This window comes from Lacerta agilis, chromosome 13 (genome assembly GCF_009819535.1).
Source record: "Lacerta agilis isolate rLacAgi1 chromosome 13, rLacAgi1.pri, whole genome shotgun sequence".
In the NCBI taxonomy this organism is placed as follows: Eukaryota; Metazoa; Chordata; class Lepidosauria; order Squamata; family Lacertidae; genus Lacerta; species Lacerta agilis.
In genome coordinates this window covers 46,117,929-46,131,662 of record NC_046324.1, presented here as the reverse complement: position 1 = coordinate 46,131,662, position 13,734 = coordinate 46,117,929, and the positions used below count along the sequence as shown (strand labels likewise).

Here is a 13,734-nt window from a genome sequence, read left to right as displayed (position 1 = left end):
TTCCAGCATTCACATCTCAAGGGGGGTTTGTGTCCGACAGAAGAGCAGCTCTGGATTCAAAGGCAGCCCAGCAGCCATCTCTGTGTCTCTTTGTAACAGCCAGTTCCTGGCAGCTGACATGGCTTCTGCCTGCTCCTTCTTTCTCCCAGGAGCCTTTGCCAAACATGGCTTATCCCTCCACTTACGCCATTGCCCCCTGTAACCCTGGCAACACCCCCCCCCGTGTCCAACAAAGTCTTCTGCCTTGTGGCTGCTCTAATAACTGGCCCTTTCAGCCTTTGTTTCTTGATGGCTCATCCCCACCCAGCTGCGTCAAGATGGGCTGCCTTGTTATCCTTAAACCAGCAGTGTTTGCCGCTGTTTTAATCAAACCTTGATTAATTCTAACTTTGACTAATTCCAGGAATTATGGGTGTCGCAACACCTACAAACTCTGAGGACCCCAACACATAACAAGGGAACAACCTGTTCTCTTTTTATTTCTTTTGGCTAACTTATTTTTAACATCTGATTCCATCTGCAATTTTACTGTACATTTTCTGTAAACCACTCAGTGCTTTTTAAATTATTTACTTATTTTATTATTAATTATTAAATTTGCATGTTGTCATTTTAATTCTCTTAAAGCAATAATTATTAAGTTTAATATACAGTACTTTAGTTTTAAGACGGCCAACTCCTTTTAGATCAAATCTCAGATCAATTTTAAATTGCATTGATTATTGATTCTGCATGTGTCTTTGTGTGTGTGTGTGTGTGTGTGTGTGTGTGTGTGGTGGTCGTCGACTGTAATAAAGAATTAGTATTTGCATGTTGAAACAAAATAGGAAATTCTTTCCAGTAGCACCTTAGAGACCAACTGAGTTTGTTCTTGGTATGAGCTTTCGTGTGCATGCACGAGAAGTGTGCATGCACACGAAAGCTCATACCAAGAACAAACTCAGTTGGTCTCTAAGGTGCTACTGGAAAGAATTTCCTATTTTGTTTCGACTATGGCAGACCAACACGGCTACCCACCTGTATTTGCATGTTGTCCTTCATCCAAGGCATTGCTCTCTCTTAGATGCCCATTGCTCTCCAGGCTCACCCTCCCACCATGAACTGAGCCACGCCACGCCTAATGGCTCTGTCTTGCTCCTTTCAGGGCAGTGTGGGCACCGGAGTGCAGATCCTGGCTGTGTCTGACACTGGGATCAAACTGCTGCGGCTGGTCAAGGGCACCAACTTACCTGGGGAGCAGCTCCGGGTGCTGCGGGGCTACAGGTGAGGCTGCAGGGTTGGCTGGGATCCCTGGGAGGAGATGGAAAGGTGAAGATCAGGGAAATGTGGGTAGGTTTAGTGAGGAGTGGGTCTCATCAGCTGGCAGCATCAAGGAAGGGCTGTGTAGTTTGGTGGTGGAGCACCTGGTTTGCATGCAAAAGGACCAATCCATAGCATCTCCAGGTAGAGATGGGAGACTCTCCTGCCTGAAACACCCTGGAGAGCCGCTACCAATCAGTGTAGTCAGCACTGAGCCAGATGAACCAAAGGTCCGACTCAGTTTGTAGGGGAAAGTCTGTAGCTCATCGCTGTGGTCTAAACCACTGAGCCTCTTGGGCTTGCTGATCAGAAGGTCGGCGGTTCGAATCCGTGTGACGGGTGAGCTCCCGTTGCTCTGTCCCAGCTCCCGCCAACCTAGCAGTTCGAAAGCACATCAGTGCACGTAGATAAATAGGTACCACTCTGGAGGGAAGGTAAACAGCGTTTCCGTGCACTGCTCTGGTTCGCCAGAAGCGGCTTAGTCATGCAGGTCACATGACCCGGAAGCTGTACGCCAGCTCCCTCGGCCAATAAAGCAAAGGGAGCACTGCAACCCCATAGTCGCCTTTGACTGAACTTAACCATCCAAGGATCCTTTACCTTTTACCTTACCATTTAACAGGTGGGTAGTTGGGGGTTTCACCAGCAGTCCACGTTGCAGTGCACCCAGCTGCCCTGGGAGGAAAGGGGGCACGACTTCTGGGGCCCCAGCACAAAAGGCTTTCACCCTGGGCCATTCCCTGACAATGCCCTCAGTCCACAGACGGAGTCTCTCCCTTTGTGGCAGTGCCCCCCCCCATATTCCCCTCTGAGAACCCTGGAGGAAGGTCATCAGTACCATCGTCCAAATGTGCTGTGTGTCTGCCTTTCCTGGATCCACCTTCAGCACCACTGACCTCCAAGCTTGGCAATTAACCCCATTTTCCTTTTGCCACAGCTATGGCGACATCCTCTTTGTGACCACTGGCTCGAAGAACATGCTGGAGGTCAACCTCACCAACGAGAAGCTCATCCTTTTCTCCCCCAAAGCTGCCCAAATTAAGGCACTGATTGACTATTTCCTCAACGAACTCAAGAAGGTAAAAAGACATAGCAGAGACCCTTTCTTTGGGAGCACCTTGTACCCCTGCTTCCCCCCCCCCCGCCACCCACCCTTTGTCTTTCCCCCCTTCTAGGATTCACAGTACATGGTTGCGATCAAGAACCATATTACAGACGATAAAAGCCTCTTACGGTTCCATAAAGGAGACATCATTTGCCTGCGGCCAATGGAAGGCTTGGATCAAGGTGAGAGACCAGCAGGAAGTCTGTGGGGGGAGGATGGGAAGCAACACAAAAAACCACGAGCATTTCAGTCTATGTTGCTCCTAACATAGAGCCTTTTTCTCATATGCAGTTTTGCACAGTCTACACATTTTTGCAAGCCATTTACCTGGTGCAATCCATTTCCCCCCTGCATTATTTTCACTAATATATGCAGACTTTCTCCGAATACATCCACATATTTTGCACACATCTTTTGGGACGGATAACCTGTTCCGCAAAATTCGGAGCAGCGCAGTCAGTTCAAAAGGATTTCAGCGCGCGTCTTGTCCCGTGTTGGGGTGCGAGCCCAATCCAAATTCCTCCCTTGCCATATTGCGCAGAGAGTTGGGATGCATGCAGCCACAACATCCGAGGGGCTATTGCAGATTGCAGGCGGATAATGGCAGGTGCAACAGAGGATCAAGGCTGGTCCCCGGCTCACCTGCTCTGTGAATCCGGGAGCCTGCCCAGGGCTAGGGTTAAGAGGGTCTTCCATGCCCTCCTTTGACACCGCCGTGACTCTCCCCTCCCCACAGACCGCTATTTCGGCTGCGTGGTGCGGAAGAAAGTGATGCTCCTGGAGGATGTGAAGAAGGGCACCCAGGATTTTGGTGGGTGGCTCTTGCGTGCTGTGATGTGCCCTGTTCCCCTTTCTCCTGTGTGCGGTGGCCTTTCTCTCTCTCCTGGGCAAACGGACTCCTGTACGCTAAAAAGTGGCCTATGCATGCTGGTCATGCTCAGTGGCAGATCACAGACATGTGGTACAAGGCAACGTCTGTGGGGATAGCCAGCAGATGGGACGACCAGTAATCCCGGAGTTCCTGCTCCCACTGCGTTGTGAAAGGGTCTGCTGGCTATGATCTGAAGGTAGTTGTCGTGAGTTCTGAAGGTTACTGAAGGTTTCCGAAGGTTTCTGCAGGTATCTGAAGGTTCCGGAGATTCCGGAGGTCTCCGGAGAGAAAGATAGGCTAAGCTAGGTAGCGGCCAAAACTTAGAAGGCCAAATAAAAGTTTTTGAAATAAAAGAAATAAATACTAAGAGACTGCAGTCAATGGCGAAGAAGCTCTCAACTGCTCTGTGCGGCTGGTTTTGCTTTCGGTTTCTCTCTAGCTTTTCTCGCGCGTTCTCCACACACGCTACAGAGAGCGGAGGCTATTTATTAAGAAATCAAACATCGTCACAACATTCACAAGAACCAATCACAACCTTGTCTCTAAGCTAGTTTCTGGGCGGGAAACCATCAACTGACCGTTACATTGGCTAAATTGGCGCGCTTTGCCCCAAACGCGGAGGGATCCATGCAGCAAACTCTCTGCTGGATCCTTTGCCCTTCCTTCCTAGCGCGGAAGGTTACCTTTAAATAAACATAAAGCAAACAGGTGCAGGAGCACCTTAAAAACATATTCCCACAAACGTCGCATGTTCCTTCCCTCAAGAGCAGGGTCCCATCTGCACTATAGATTTAAAGCACCCTCGTACCACTTTTAACAGCTGTGTCTTTCCCCCGAGGATTCTGGGAGCTGTCATTCATTAAGGGTGATGTGAGTTGTTAGGAGACCCCCATTCGCCTCGCAGAGCTGCAGTTCCCAGCGTGGTTCACCCGTCAACCCCTCTTCCCAGGGAGCTCTGGGAATTGTAGTTCTGGAAAGGGAATAGGCGTCTCCTAACAACTGACATCACCCTTAAGGCACTCCACTTCCCAGGATTCTTTGGGGGAAGCCATGACTGTGTGCCAGTGCCGGATTTACGTTTAAGCTAAACAAGCTATAGCTTAGGGCCCCACTCTCTTGGGAACCGCCAAAAAAAAGGGGGAAAGGGGGAAAAAAAACCTGGATGTACATTTCCAAAATATAAGATAAAAAACAAAAGAAAACCTACATAATTTTAAGTTAGAGCTTAATAATTATTTCACTATTAATATACTTCTTCTTAATTGTATTTCACTATTAATATACTTCTTCTTAACTGTATTTCAGTTCAACAGTTATTTTGATAAAATACATACTTTGTCCCCCATCCCACCCACCTTTCCCCCCCTTCTCTCCCTAATGTCTCAACAACCAAAACTGATTTGTACAAATGTTACATGGGAAAAATACGAGAGAGACATTGCACACAATTTTGTAAATCAAGAAAATGTTTAATAAAATAAACAAACAAATAAAATAAAATAACATGCATACTTTGTTATATGCAAATGGCTTTAGATACCTATTGGCTCCATAAATTACCATATAGCATATATTCAGCACAAAAAAAGTGACAATTTGTTGTTGACAAAGGACAGCTGGACATATAAAGGGCCCCATTACCTTCAGTAGCTTAGGGGCCTCATCAAACCAGGCCCTGCTGTTTGCAATAAGTGTTTAAAGTACAGTTTGCAATAGTGCTTTAAATGTATCATGCAGACGGGGCTCGGGGGTCCCAGCTGCTCAAGCAAATCTGACCTGGAACTCTGACCAGGGACTATCCCATGACCTACCGGTACTTTGGGGCCATTCCATTGTCACGGGTGGGACACTTTGACCATTTTTTTGGTATTCACACATGTGTAACAATGTAAATATACATAAAAATTAACAACCCAAATTTAAACTATGTTCTTAATAAGCTACTGAACATTTTACTAATTTTTTATTATTTTTATGGATATTTTTGACAATTGTATTAAATGTTAAAAGTGTTGTCACGGGTGGGACAAAAAAAGGACATGGAGCTTGGGATAAGTTTGATTTATGGAAAAACTCTGTGAGTTGGGAGGTGAATCAATGATAAACTCAGCATATCTGTTTAAATCAATGTTTATTGGTTACAACTATGCAATCGGGAATTAAGTTTAAGAAATTTAACGATACAAAAATTAAGGAAAAAATGCTGTCACGGGTGGGACAATCATCAGAAAACTTTTAACTTGAACACTTCTGTGAAGACTACGTGGGTGGACTTTTGAAAAGAAGGTCCATAAAATAAACTTCTTTTGTCTTTAGCTTTTAAAAAAATGGTTAGACTGCACGTTTGGAATCTTCCTCACCAAAGTCCAGCGCTCATCTAGCATTCTTATCAGGCTCATTTTTCATGGAATGGCCCTTTGGCCTATTTGATGCAGTTGCCTTCTTGTCCAGAGGCAGTATAAAAGCTGTATGCCCACTTGCCATCCCTAAGGCTGGAGGTTCAAGACCCACTGCGAAAATCAAAATTAAAAGCGGGGGGAGGGGGGAAAGGAAGTAGTAGAAGAAGAAGACCCACTGCAGATTTGAGCCCTGAAAAAAATGCTTTCTTCTTCCACTGACTGTTAGGGGCATAGTTCTCCTCTGCCTCCATCTATCTGTCTCCATTTTCTGCCATGACAGATGAAAGCCCTTGGCCTGATGTCGAGGGGGAGCAGCAGCAGCTCTACCACCATGAAAGGGGTGGGGTGGGGATATTGACAGCATATAACTCAATGCTGTTCTTTCTGGCGTAGGATGGAAGTTTGGTGCCATCTATGGGAAATCGGGCTTCTTCCCTGCCGATTGCGTCCAGCCGGTGGCAGCGCCAGATTTTACCCACCTTCCCACGGAGAAGAAGGAGGAGCCCAGGGACAAGCAGGCCAAAGTGGCTGTCCCGGCCTCGGTGGCTGTGGCTGTTGCATCCGCAGCCGTGGCTCAGGAGCTTGACAAGAAGACTGAGGCGAGTGCAATGTGGACGGGGTGGCCATGCTTCTCATGTCAGGTCTCAAAGCGAAGTGGGAAGCAGGATTCGGGGCGAGGAAGGAAGACCCAGGAACGTTGCAATGCCCACCACTCTCTCACCAAGGTGACCAGAGAGGGCAGACTGCCAGGAAGCTGTCCCTAAAGCACCATGCTCTCTTCCTCCTTGCCGTTCATCTTGGTAGGAGAATTGCAGGGCAAGCCCAGCCCTACCGTTAGGCAGGTGCCTCAGGCGGCAGATACTGGCGATGCAGCAACAGTGGCCCCTTGGCAGTTTCCCCTACGTGCCTTGGCCATTCCTCTCCATTAGAGGGGTGCTGCCTGGAGAGAATTATGAGGGCCAGACAGAGAAGACGGGGTGTGGGGTGGGCGGGCTGCATCTGGGCCTCAGGTTTTGATTACCGTATTTTTCCATGTATAAGACTAGGGTTTTTTTCCTAATAAATTATGTCAAAAATTAGGGGGCGTCTTATACACAGATGGGACGCGGGTGGCACTGTGGTCTAAACCACAGAGCCTAGGGCTTTCAGATCAGAAGGTTGGCGGTTCGAATCCCCACAACAGGGTGAGCTCCCGTTGTTCAGTCCCCGCTCCTGCCAACCTAGTAGTTCGAAAGCACGTAGATAAATAGGTACCGCTCTGGCGGGAAGGTAAACGGCGTTTCCATGTGCTGCTCTGGTTCGCCAGAAGTGGCTTAGTCATGCTGGCCACATGACCCAGAAGCTGTACGCCGGCTCCCTCGGCCAATAACGCGAGATGAGCGCTGCAACCCCAGAGTCGTCCACAACTGGACCTACCGTGTTTCTCCTAAAATAAGACATAGCCATAAAATAAGCCATAGCAGGATTTCTATGCATTTACGAAATATAAGCCATTCCCCGAAAATAAGCCATAGTGACGTGGCACCTCCCATTAAAACAGCCTGGAGAGGCGTGGCTATGTAGCATACCGATGCGACGCGGTTAAAATAAGACATCCCCTGAAAATAAGCCATACTGTGTTTTGTCAAGGGGAAAAAAATATAAGCCGGTGTCTTATTTTAGGAGAAACACGGTAATGGTCAGGGGTCCCTTTACCTTTACCTTATACACAGATAGTGCCGAGACCATTTTCTTAAATCTGAGTCCCCCCAAATAGGGGGAGTCTTATACATGGGGGGCATCTTATAGACGAAAAAAATACGGTAATTGATTTAATTAAACCTTGCTCCAACCTTGCTGTGCAGAGTGGATGCCTCTTCCTCTGAGCCACTGGACCCAAGGAGAGGTTGAGCCACTCTGGCACCTGCGTTATAAGGGCAACCGCACATGTTATCTCCCTTCCTGGATAGGTGCCCCCTCTTTGCAAGCCACCCAAGCCCTCTGCCACTAAACCCATTGCCACCGCATTAGGGGAACTGAGAACTGGAAGGAGCAGGCAGAGTCCCAGTTCTAGCTGGGCTGCAATAGGTCTGTGGCCTTATCAAAAAGACTTTTGCCTGCACGTTCCCAAGAACATCATGAGACGAACACCCTGGGCCTCTCCTTTCTTTCCCCCCAGGTGTGTCTGGCAGGCAGCGAATTCGCAGAGAGTGCAGAGGGCTTTGAGGGCGCCAAGGACGTCAGCTCACGAGGCGGCCCCTTCAACATGCTGGAGTTTTCCAAGAAGTATTTCCGAGAAGGGCAGAGGGCAAAGATGTGAGTGCGTGCGGACGGACGGAGCCCCCTAAGGGCTTGTTTGCCCTCGAGAAACGGAGGCCGTCATCTCAACTTTGGTGTGTCAGAGTTGGTGTCCCGAGGCTGCAATCCCCCGTTGTAAGGAAAGCAAAGGAATTCTGGGGCGCTGCAACCGTGCCCCTTCGCCCACCTCAGCATACCAGTTAGTTATAACACCCCCGCTAACGTTTACGGGGTGCGATCATCGCATGACTTGGGATGACCAAGAGGTAAGTCAAGATTGCCCACTCTTTGCCACGGGCAGTTGGCCCTCTTGCAGCATGTCAGCCACCGCGATTCGCGAAAATCGTTTGCCTCTCAAAGAAGTAAATTGCATCGGAGGTTGAAGTGAGATAAGTTGGGGGGGGGGTTGCCTGAAGAGGAAAACAGACCCACAAGCTACTGCACCCTATAGCTGGATATGTGTATGTGTGGCAGGCAAGACAGCATGGGATGGGTTTTAACGGGTAGGAGAGGGTATATTAATTGCACTTTATCCCTCCATGTGCCCACATGTGTGGCTTAAGAAGAGTTTCAAAACCCCATCCTTGGCAGCAAAATTAAACGCATAGGATTTAGGCTGCGAAACCTTGTTTTGAGCTAGTCCAGGTATGGAGTAAGCTGGCTTCCCTCCTTCTTCCCCTGCTTAACAATGAATCAGGCAACAACTTGTAATTAAAATAAAAATAAAGATTTACTTACTTTATAATCATGCATCGGTTCACAGCAAAGGCAGCAGCAAATCCATGCTGGCAAAATGCTTACGGTATAACCAGCTTCAGGCACGGGAATAGGGGGTCTCCTAACAACTCTCTGAACCCTTAACAAACTGCAGCTCCCACAATTCTTTGGGAGGAAGGCCATGGCTGCTGAAAGTGGTTTCATGGTGCTTCAAATGTATGCTGCGGAGGTGGCCACACACACACAATTGTCCCAGTTATAGCCCCTCCTCTTTACTCCATTTATTAGCATGTGGAAATGAGTTGCAATTTGGGAAATCTTTGTGGACGAAATGCCCCTCACTGGCAAAAAGGGCAGGGAATGGTTCCCCCTGGTGGGCTTGAGCTGGTCCCTAATGGACCAGGCAGTCACAGATCCCAAGGGAAGAGGGAAAGACCAGGGGTCCCCAAACTAAGGGCCGCGGGCCGTATAAGGCCCGAGGGACTTATCCGGCCCGCAGCAACCCCTGCTGCCGCTACCTGCTCTTACCGGTGCTGTGCTGCGCGGCTGCCCACTTCCAGGTCAGAGGAGCACCGGAAATAGCTTGTGCGCATGCGCAAGTGTTATTTCCGGTGCACATCCGGGTCGGAGGAGGCCCGTGCACATGCGCACAAACTATTTCCGGTGCTCCTCCAACCTGGAAGTGCGGCAGAAATAGCATGTGCACATGCGCATGGGCGCGCGCTCTCCGGCCTGCCACGCGATTGGCGCTGGAGACACTGGCCCGAGGCGCGGTAAGTCTGCTGACCCCTGGGAAAGACCCTGTCCATCTGGAACCTTCCCTGAGAGGCAGGTTGTAATTCATGTCTGGAATTAATTTCAGGGATCCCAACAAGCAGAAATCCAAAAAAAGTGGTGAATCGAATGGCATGGCAGATATTCTGAAATTCACCAAGGTAATGCAAATAGTTTTCTTGAGCAATGACAGTTTTCTTCTCACTGGCTGCCTCTCCATGTGTGTATTGTGGACCCGAATGGGACCCCACTGCTGTGTGGTTGGACGACATTTAGCTTGGTAAGACTATGTTTGATGAAGAAGCACATAAAGTGCTTTCAGAAAACCAAAGAATTTTAATTTTCAAATGTCAGGTAATGCCCAATAATAATAATAATAAAACTGCAAGTACTTAGCAATCCGTTTTAATGATTTCTATGCAATTTGACATACATTTTACGTACCCAGCAAAAGTAAATTATATTAATTTAACCAAAATATATTTTGAATTCCCAAGTCATGTTTTTTTTTTCCTTTTTAAATTGCTTTCATTAAATATTTTCTTGGGTTACACGTTACAACTTTTTAGTACCCCTCACTTGGGGGATTTGAAAGTTGAAAAATTTGACATGCCCCATGTCACTGAACCACTCATGAATGTATAGCCTGCACTGGAGAAATCCCTGCCTGCTGCATCCCCGAACAGTTACAGTATTTATGTTTAGCAACATTTATACACCATTTCCCCCCCCCTCCAAAAAACCAAAAAAACCCCCAACAACCTCTAAACGGTTTGCGAAAGGCAGTCTAAAATATACATTTAAAAAATGCTTATAAAGATAAACATTAAAAACTAGTTGTATTTTTTTTAAATGGTTTGTATCCGGTGTTACGTCATATTCAGAGTAAACTCATTGAAATTAATATCTAAAGGGCTGTCATGCAGCGAGCTTGTTTTTTCCTTCTCTGTAGGGTAGCCCTCGAACCAATGGATTCAGGTTACAAGAAAGGAGATTCCCTTCCAACTCTACAATTCTATGATTCTATGACTAACGTAGGTCCATTATTTTAAATGGACCTACTCTAAGTAAAGCTTAACTGGATACAACCCATGAAATAAAATGCCAGTCTCCTCTTCTGTGTTTAGTTAAACTAATGCAGTTCAGGTCCAAGGGATTTTATTCAAGTGTGTAAAGCAAGGGTTAGCAAACATTTTCAACAGGGGGCTGGTCCACTGTCCCTCAGACCTTGTGGGGGGCCGGACTATATTTTTTTTTGGGGGGGGAGGTGAACGAATTCCTATGCCCCACAAGTAACCCAGAGATGCATTTTAAATAAAAGGACACATTCTACTCATGTAAAAACACGCTGATTCCCAGGCTGTCTGCAGGCCGGATTGAGAAGGCGATTGGGCCGCACCCGGCCCCTGGGCCTTAGTTTGCCTCCCCATGGTGTAAAGCATTGTGTGCAACTGCCACACCTCTTTGCTTGCCCTGATGCCTTTGCCCATTGCCTGTGGCACCAAGCCAAGTCTTCCTTCCTTCCCTGCACAGGCCCCCATCCAGGAGTCGCTCATTGAATTCACAGACAGCAGCCTGAACAAAATAGCTGCAGAAACTTTCCAAGGTGAGGAGCAGGGAAGTCGGCTTTAGGAAGGCACAAGCAGGACCCGAGCAGAACAGCACACTTCTCTCCTGCGATTCCCAGCAGCTGGTAATCAGAAGTATCCATAGCTGTCAAGTTTCGGATTTGAAAATAAGGGATCAGCACCCTCACCTGTCCCGGGGACAGTCTACGGTTCTCAGGGACAGTCCACGCCGCGGTAATCCCCCCAGGCTACAAATTAATTTACACCAGGAAAGAGAAATCAGGGCAGAGAAAAGAAAGCACTTATTCATGCAGCACATGGTTAACCTCTGGAACTCCCTGCCACAGGGAGCAGCGATGGCCACCAACTTGGATGGCTTTAGAAAAGGATTAGGCAAATTCATGCAGGAGGAGAGGACCACTGGTGGCTTCTGGCCAGGTTGGCTCTGCTCGGCCTCCAGTTAGGGGCAGCAATGCTTAATCTGAGCACCTGTTGCCGAGAAACATTCGTCTATTTTATCTTCTTCTTTATATATAATCTGTCTGTCTGTCTGTTTGTTATTAGGTATTTATATTCCACCTTTTTCTCCAAGGAGCTCCCTGGTCCTAGTCCTCATTTAATCCCCACAACAGTCCTGTGAGGTAGGCAGGCAGGCAGGGCTGAGAAATGCAGGGACCCAAGGAGTCCCCGGACTCCAACTCTCCTTCCCGGAAATAAGGGAAATTTAAGGGATATCAACAATAAGGGATAGCAGTGGGAAACGGCTTGGAATAAGGGAGTTTCCCGCAAAAAAGGGGAGACTTGACAGCTATGGAAGTATCACTTCCTCTGATCGCATAAGGAGAAAAGTGATCAGGCATGGGGGCAGTATCTTTTTCTCGTAAAGCTGTAGTTCCGTTCTGTGTGCGTGTGTGTGTGCGTGTGCGTGTGCCAAATGATCTTGGAGCACATAAACTAAGGAATTCTCTCATAAGGTGGGTGGCTTCAAAAGAGGATTAGAAAAAATCACAGAGGATAAAGCTGTCATTGGCTACCAGCTACAGTGTCTAGGCTCTGTCTCCACTGTCGGAGTTTGTATGTCTTTCTGAATACCAGTGGCTAAGAATTGCAAGTGATGTTGTGCTCTGGTCTTGCTTTTGGGTTTCCCAGGGGCAATATGTGGGAAAGAGGACTCTGGGCTAGATGGGCCACTGGCCTGATCCAACAGGTTCTTCTTAATTTCTTATCTGGAGTCTCTCTCTCTCTGTTATCTGCATCTGCTTTTCCAGCTGTGATGAAGTTTATGGGCGACCTCCCACTCAAAGGACAAACTGAGCTAGAGGTGGTGTGTGCTCTTCTCAAGGTAATCAAGCTTCCTTTCTTTTCAGGTTTTTAAACTGAATTTTAATAGCAGCAAGCAAGTCACAGGGGGAAAAGAAATGAAAGACAATTTAGTTTTTTGTAAAGGGAGAAGTTGTCTCAATTGCCAGTATGGAAGTGCAGGGTGCAGCTTTGTAATTTACAGAATCAGTAATCAAACATATCAAGAGGAAAAGGATATGTGGTCTCTAATTACCAAAGGATTCCATGGTCTAAATTAAAACAATTACATAATATTCCCCCCCCCCAAAAAAGGTTAAGAATTACATTGAACTGTGCTAAATCCAGACTCTCGCATAGATCTGTTGGACATTGCATCCCTGAGCCACTTGTATTTGTAAATAAAATAAAATTTGACCAAATGGCAAAAAGTGATCTTGAGCACTGTAGCCTTTTGGGCATTTTTGGCTTATGCCAGGTTTTTTTTCAAGAATAAGCTGCTTTCTGGCCCTTGCGGGGAATGGAACCTGTGGAGCCAATGCATAAACAATCCCCAACGAAGTCCGGAGCTGAAGGAACTCCCTCCTTATATCTGCACTGGGGCTGCACTCACCAAGCCAGCCTAGTTGCTCTGGCCTCTCCCAAATACCTCCTAATAAACATTCTCATTCTTGAGTGCAGCTGCTATAGTATAGTCCAAAGCTCACCATCGTGGCACCCACAGGTGAACATGCACCCATAGGTTCACTTCCTTCCTGTGAAATCAGGCTTGCAAGAAGCGTTCTGTTGTAGCCAGTACAATAACGTTGCGGCTTGCGCTCCATTGCAGCCTTGTGCATGCATCGTGCGCACGAAGGTTTCTCCAATTTCCACATGTGCCCACAGGCCCCAACACAATGGTGACCCCTTTAAAGTCCAACAACATATTGAGGACACAGCGTGGGCTGCCCCTTAGCCTTAGAGCAGCAGCCTTCAACCTTTTCCAACCTGATACCTGCTTTTAAGCCAAACATGCTATCGCTGCAACCGCCTTAGACCAGGCTGTGACCTGGTCACGGGTCCCAGTCTACCAATTAATGGCCTGTAGTCTAAAGCATGCTCTTCTGATTTGCAGAGCTGCTGAGCCTGTCATAGCCGTGGTGGGGTACAGGGCTGGATTTAGGTTTGATGATGTCCTAAGCTTCTGAAGCTAATGGGGCCTTTTATATGTCTAGCTGTCCTTTGTCAACAACAAATGGTCACTGTTTTTTGTGTTGAATATTTGCTATATGGTAATTTATGGACCTAATTTGCCATTTGCGCATGTTGCCATGCAACCAGTGCATGCAGAATGTAGGCACCCTATATATAGAAATGAGCAAACCAGTGATATTTCAGGGAGCGGGCCAGCAGGCAGGGGCGATTACTTACATCATAGGAGCCTAC

The 13,734-nt window shown here is 47.5% G+C and overlaps 1 protein-coding gene across 1 annotated transcript in view; it reads left to right on the top strand.

Annotated features, from left to right (window-relative positions):
* Window positions 1–13,734, top strand: part of MYO15A (myosin XVA) — a 106,430-nt gene that overhangs the window by 74,858 nt on the left and 17,838 nt on the right. Inside the window, exons 44-52 of the mRNA XM_033166496.1 lie at window positions 1,145–1,263; window positions 2,237–2,378; window positions 2,475–2,586; window positions 3,141–3,215; window positions 6,068–6,273; window positions 7,833–7,969; window positions 9,531–9,603; window positions 10,976–11,048; window positions 12,279–12,352. Of these exons, the coding sequence (XP_033022387.1) occupies window positions 1,145–1,263; window positions 2,237–2,378; window positions 2,475–2,586; window positions 3,141–3,215; window positions 6,068–6,273; window positions 7,833–7,969; window positions 9,531–9,603; window positions 10,976–11,048; window positions 12,279–12,352 (1,011 nt within the window). The remainder of the gene's footprint in view (window positions 1–1,144; window positions 1,264–2,236; window positions 2,379–2,474; window positions 2,587–3,140; window positions 3,216–6,067; window positions 6,274–7,832; window positions 7,970–9,530; window positions 9,604–10,975; window positions 11,049–12,278; window positions 12,353–13,734) is intronic.